This window comes from Solanum pennellii, chromosome 4 (genome assembly GCF_001406875.1).
Source record: "Solanum pennellii chromosome 4, SPENNV200".
Taxonomy (NCBI): Eukaryota; Viridiplantae; Streptophyta; class Magnoliopsida; order Solanales; family Solanaceae; genus Solanum; species Solanum pennellii.
The window spans coordinates 73,939,076-73,945,359 of NC_028640.1; the positions used below are offsets into that span (position 1 = coordinate 73,939,076).

A 6,284-nucleotide genomic window follows, 5' to 3' on the forward strand; every position below is an offset into this window, starting at 1 on the left:
TGAGGATTAATCCAAAACACAATTAATAGTGCACCTTCTAAGGAACAATGTCTTTAGTGCCATTTTTAGTCAAACTTCAAATTCTCTTATACATGTGTGATAATTGATCATTGTGTTTTACACATGTTAAATTTCTTCAAAATTCATCAAGATAGTTTTTATGCATGTATAGTTTCATAATAGTAACTAGTATATCCTTAAAGTCATCCAATTAGCTCCAACTCCCTTTTTTAAGGTGATAATGTCATTAATAAGTGTTTTTTTTAATATTTATCAAATTGGAGTAATACAAATGCCCCCAAAGATCATAATTAAGGCATAAGTGAAATATGTAATAATGACTATATAGAAGAAATATATCAAATTAAAGAAATAATATTTTTTTAATTTAGAATTCCACTACGATATCCTTGATTTCAAACTTATAAAAGTGAAATTGAAGGACAATGTTAATGTTACGTAAGTTGAAACTTATAAAAGTAGTCATTCAAAATATAAAAGGATGAAAATTGTTCATTTTTTAATACTTGAAGGATGTTTCTGCTAAGAATGATAGGTTAAGGAGGTAGTTTAAGTTTGAAGTATAGTTTAAGCATATTTTTAGCCAAAAACTCTATTTATCTATTTTTATATGTTTTAACTAATTGTTATGTTATTTTCATACTAAAAGTAATTAAATAGTAGGTAAATGTTGATTAGTGCCTAGTGGTCTAAAAAGTGGTACATATCCATTGAACTGTTTATGGGCTTCTTGGGCCGAACTGTTAGGGGGGAATTGCAATGTTAATGGGCCTTATGGGCCTAGCTGTTATAGAGAATTGCAATGTTAATGGGCTTGTTTGGCCCAAACTTGCCCAGCCCAAATATTAATAGACCCTGAAGTAACCAACGTTCTTCAAACAATTTCAAACTCGCGCAAAAACTCAAAACTGTTCCGGCAGTCAACAATACAGTGAGTGCTTCTTGCAAAACCTACTAAATGACGGAGCCGGAATTGGTAATCGCCTCATCGCCGACCGACGCCGGTATTGGCTGTTGGGACCTCCATACCGGCGCCGAGCATCTCCGATATCGAACTTGCTCCTCACCTTCTCACGGCCTCACCTGTGTCGGCGGCCGCTTTCTGGCCTCCTCTCAACTCCGTGAAACTAAATCTTCCTCAGGATCTATCCTGTACTGGTCATGGAACAAGGTAAATAACAAAAATTTCACTCGTATTACGTGTAGCTTTGTTAATTCACATTTTTGTAGAATTTAGTTAAGCTGTTTGATTAACTGCCTATTAGAAAGCTTAGTTTTGTTAGAACTGTTATGTATATCTATAGTGCTGCAATTATTGATATTTTATTAATTACATTTGTGTAGCCTCAAGTGGAAGTTAAAAGCTTCCCAGCCGAACCTATAAATCCACTTGTTTCCAATAGTGAGGGAACTTATATAGCCGGAGGAGGTGCATCCGGCGAAATTTACTTGTGGCAGGTTTATACCAAGTCAATCTGTCTTCTAGTAATTCAACTCGTTGTATCAAGCAATCCGATTAAATGTTCTATATTTATTTTTATTTATAGGTTGCGACTGGGAAACTGCTTAAGAAGTGGCATGCTCACTATAGGGCGGTTACTTGCTTGTTATTCAATGATGATCAATCACTTCTGATTTCTGGTTCAGAGGATGGATCTGTTCGAGTTTGGTCTCTTATAATGTATTATTTTCTTCATATGTCTTGGCTAGCTTATCTTTGATGATCTGAGGTCTAATATCCTTAAATTGATTGACAATTTGACATTAGGGTATTTGATGACTTATTGAGAGGTAAAGCAAGACAACCTTATGAGTTTAGTTTCTCTGAGCATTCTTTGAAGGTGACTGATGTTGTGATTGGGTACGGTGGAGCTAATGCAATTATTGTTTCTGCTTCAGAAGATAGAACTTGCAAGGTTTGCCTTGTATTTTACGGCTAAGTAATTGTTCGTGCTTTTTGGTAAACTTGTTGAACAAACTGTTAATGAACTTGACCGCTATGTTTGTCGTCAATCATAAAGAATGAAGTCAAGTGACTCTATGACAATTCGTTCATTCTTCTAATGGTTTCAAACTGTTGTTTGCTCAATGTTGTAGTGATTGTCAATAAATAATTAGTGATGCAAGTTATATTTTTGCCTGATTCTCAATATTCTTAGTTATCCATTTTTCATAGGTTTGGAGTCTTTCTAGAGGAAAATTGTTGAGAAGCATCGTGTTTCCATCAATAATTGACGCAATTGCATTAGACCCCGGAGAAGATGTCTTCTATGCTGGTGGTAGAGATGGGAAAATATACATAGCTGCACTAAATGCTGTTGCAGACCCCAACAATAATTATGGATTGCACATTCTTGGGTTTCTCTCTGAGCAAAGGTTTGCAATATCTATGATTTGTTATATAAATAGTTGTGTGCTCGCACTAATGAGAACATTTGCATTTTGTAAACCCTTATACTTTTTCCTTTTTGTTTTATATTTAAGATGTTCGGAAAAGCTTCTCTGTGACTTCTTATGTTTCATTAGTACCTCTATATGGTTCTTTCTGTCCTGTGGAGTACATGAAATCATTATATGGGTCGGCTTAATTTTTGTTGGCATCACCTGTAGCTTCATGTTCAAGTGTCAAGCATGAAAGGTTGTTGCTTGGAATCTCCATATTGTTCTTTAATGTTGTAACTCAAGAGTCATTTAGTAGGAATCTAATAGTTTAGGCATGTAGTATGGAGTTTACGTTCTGGCTATTGCATGGTTGAAATTGTGACTAGGGCATTACTCTCAATATGTTGGGAGTTAAAATAGTTTCAAGATATCCTTTATGGACTGTGGCTAAATATTCCCTGAAACTTTTCAGCTGTATGAGGACATGCCTGTATGAATTTCTGTGGCAGGAGTTACCTTATTTCCTGCAGATACATGCTATTTTTTGTCTCCCCTCCCTTATCTGTTATCTATTTTCCTTGAATAATTTTATAATGATTCATGAAACAGCAAGGCTATTACATGCTTAGCATTAAGTACGGACAGCAGCTTGCTAATTTCTGGATCAGAGGATGGCATGGTTCGAGTGTGGAACACCAAAAACCATAACATCACCCGAATTTTTAGGCATGCAAAAGGTACAGTTGATATTCTGAGTACTTCAAATGACTCGTTGCTACCATACTAATACAGTTTGCTCCTTGAAATTCTTGAAAAATTGTTAGTCGTGCATAAGAAATCTGTTTGTTAAATGTAAGGTTTGTTTATTTGCATTACTTCTAAAAGTTCAAGGTTTGTCTATAAGTGATTCCATAGTGGTACGGTAGATTGCTATCCAAAGCATCGTTAAGAGTTCTGTCATCTAGGGTTGTGGACTTGAAAAGATAAATCACTTAATGTCTCCAGCGGACGATTAAGGCTTGAAAAACGGTGTCTTCCCTCTTGAAATCATCCTAATGTCTTGCAACAGTTAATAAGTGCAGAAAGGATAAGGCTAAAGCTATTTCGACTAGGACACTAGGTAGTATCGGCATATGATAAATCTGATGTTTCTTTGAGCATTATGATTCATTTCATGGTCACCTATTTATATCGAGTTTCGACCTCTTCTATTTTCTTTTTTCCAAGCTAATGAAACATCTTCTCTTTGTGTTAACTTTTTACAGGTCCAATTAACAATGTTGTAGTTGTTAGACAATCATCTCTTATGAGTAACAGAGGAACCATGAATTCCCAAATGCCTTCTTTTAAGAGAAACGGGGTATCATTACCTCCACCATTGGAAAAATGTGCTAACTCAGCTGATGAAAATGACTATAAGGCAGTAATTGGCCCCCGGATCGATCCTGATAGATGTGTTGAAGCTTCATATATCAGTATTCAGTCCCTAAGTAATCAAATCTTAGAACTTCAGGTTAGATTTTCTTTGGCTATTAATCTGTTGTGTGTTTTTGTTCCTTCAACTCCCTCTCACTATAATTGTGTGTTTGACATTCTCAAATGTCTTTGCTTATAAATTTGATATTTACAGCTGTAAATTCTTATTCACTGCTTCCCAATTTGATGGTCTTAGTTTGACTTGGCATGACTATTTCTGAGAAGAAAGGAAAATTGGTAGATCTTTTAAGTAGTAGAGTAAAATTGGTAAGGTCTTTTTTGTATTATAGATGTGTCAAACATCTTATTGGAATTAGACCCAATTTTGGGACGGTAGAAAAGGACCAGAAGGCTCTTTTCTGGGGAAGAGGGAGTACTTTACTTCGTCATGTCTTTCTGATGGGGAATAGATACTTCAATATGATGATTTAGCTTTATGTCAATGACACCAAACTCTATACAACTTTTCTTTACTTCTTTATTTATCCTTTAAGATCAGTTGATATGATTCGGGATGCATGCAAAATAATTAAAAATAAATTGATTAATGAAGATCACTGGATAGGAATTCCAACCGTAATTGCAGAACAAAAAGATCTCTGGCAACAATTTGGGTGAAACCAATGTTTATCAATCTCAAAGTATGCAAAAACTTCTCTTAAAATGAGCTCTAACTGCATTTATACATAACAAGAAAACTCAATAGGACATATTGTCCCTAAAATATCTTTCGAGTTTCGAGGCGTCAGAAGTCAGAACTCAGATCAATGATCGGATGCTCCAGCAAACAGCCTCTACTCTATTACTCCCACATCAATGACTCGAAATCAGATAACTGATCTAGAGCCTATCCTTTGTCAACCTCCCATCAACCACTTTATTTGGAAACGGATCATTTTTCAATTTTGAACCAATTCTTAAATATCATGTTACTCCTTAGAGGTGCATCCATAGATGCTGCTGGACTTGAAACAAGTGAATTGTCCACCAGGCATCTCACAGTTGTCTGCAATTGACCCCCTACTATCCAGGATTATATCCACCAATTTAGTCGCTCTGCAGAAATAATGTCGGGAACTCTTCATGTGCTGCACTACTTTCTTTTGTTTTTATGGAAGAATGTTTTAGCCACTAGGAATCGTCTATAATTGACGTGTATCATTTGAAAATTTTGTGTTCTATATATTTACTTTTGTATTGTACTTGACAAAAGTTTGGTCTCACCCTCAATTGCTGCTTTAAAAGCTAATCCCATTGCAATAGATAATGTCGTACAATTGCCTGAAAAAGTTATCACCTATTTCAATTAACAGCTAGTTTTTCCTGCATACAGAGACAAGGTTCTTCTGCTGCTGCTGAAATGGAGATCGAAAGGCTAAAGCTCGACCGCAGCAGGTCCATGCAAATGATTCAGCAGTGGGAAACAAAGTTTCAAAGTCTACATCAGTTTTGTGTAACCGAGCTATTAGATGGGGAAAAAGCTGGAAATGCTTAGGGACACAGTCTTATAACATATATTTCTAAAACATGTTGAGCGGAACGACGAAAGGGTAAAGCTAGATTTGAAGCTTCCGCCTACATGATGGTGTATGTGAGGGTGCTCACCAAGTTAGCTAGCTCTCAACCCCGGCCTATGACATACCAATTCCTAGCTGCAGCAGTTCAAATTATTTTCACATAATGATTACATGTACTAGAAGTTCGCCATGAAGAAACAGATTTAAACTATTGCTGAACATTTGGATTCAGTTGATTCCGCGAACAAATAGATTACGTTTTACGTTTGATTATGTATCTTAATGTAAGATCTTGAACTATTTTACTAGCTGCTATGGGATATAATCTTATTGTTTGTCAAAGATTTCTTTTTTTTTTCTTTTTTACATGCTAGAGAATTCGAAGTGTAAAAAGGCTGTGTTCATATTTTGAAGATGACCTTTGCAACAAACAAACATGACGAAAATAAGCCAATAGCAGTAATTTTTGAAAATCCAATATCTTGAATAGATGGGAAAAATTGGATGAGACAAATTGAAATTGCAAGAACAAAAGAGTTGAAAGGATTGGTTTAGTGGTCCCCTTCTGATAAACCTCAAGGACACTCAACTCTAGCAAGATAAAATCATTTTCATTATCACACTGTTGCTCAATTATGTGAAAACAAACAAGAGAGTGAAATCTTATGATTAATGAGCGTTCAATCTTATTGTAATCAACCCCTCTTGTCCTACTATTACATTCCTCACAATTATCGGAACATCTCGTTATGTACAGATTCAGAATTTGAATTTGATGTTGGTGAGTTTCCCCATCAATAGTGACGGAAATCAGTATTAGCAGATTTAGAATTTGAAGTTTGTGAGTTTCCACATCAATAGTGATGGAACCAACATTATCACTAAGTT

General features: G+C 35.5%; 1 protein-coding gene across 1 annotated transcript; it reads left to right on the forward strand.

Moving 5' to 3' along the window:
• The first annotated feature begins 909 nt into the window (after nt 1-909).
• LOC107015803 (protein ROOT INITIATION DEFECTIVE 3) lies at nt 910-5,738 on the forward strand. Its single transcript, XM_015216217.2, has 8 exons — nt 910-1,192; nt 1,366-1,479; nt 1,569-1,702; nt 1,790-1,937; nt 2,198-2,397; nt 3,013-3,140; nt 3,669-3,916; nt 5,213-5,738. The coding sequence occupies exons 1-8, from the start codon at nt 980-982 to the stop codon at nt 5,372-5,374; spliced, it is 1,347 nt and encodes a 448-aa protein (XP_015071703.1). The 5' UTR covers nt 910-979; the 3' UTR covers nt 5,375-5,738.
• Nucleotides 5,739-6,284: the final 546 nt, after the last annotated feature.

What these genes read in the sequence shown, in the direction of transcription:
- LOC107015803 (XM_015216217.2), top strand. Translation starts at nt 980, where the DNA reads ATGACGGAGCCGGAATTGGTAATCGCCTCATCGCCGACCGACGCCGGT. An exon ending in GCGAAATTTACTTGTGGCAG is followed by an intron (nt 1,480 to 1,568) that starts GTTTATACCAAG and finishes TTTTATTTATAG; the next exon opens with GTTGCGACTGGGAAACTGCT. An exon ending in GGGTTTCTCTCTGAGCAAAG is followed by an intron (nt 2,398 to 3,012) that starts GTTTGCAATATC and finishes TTCATGAAACAG; the next exon opens with CAAGGCTATTACATGCTTAG.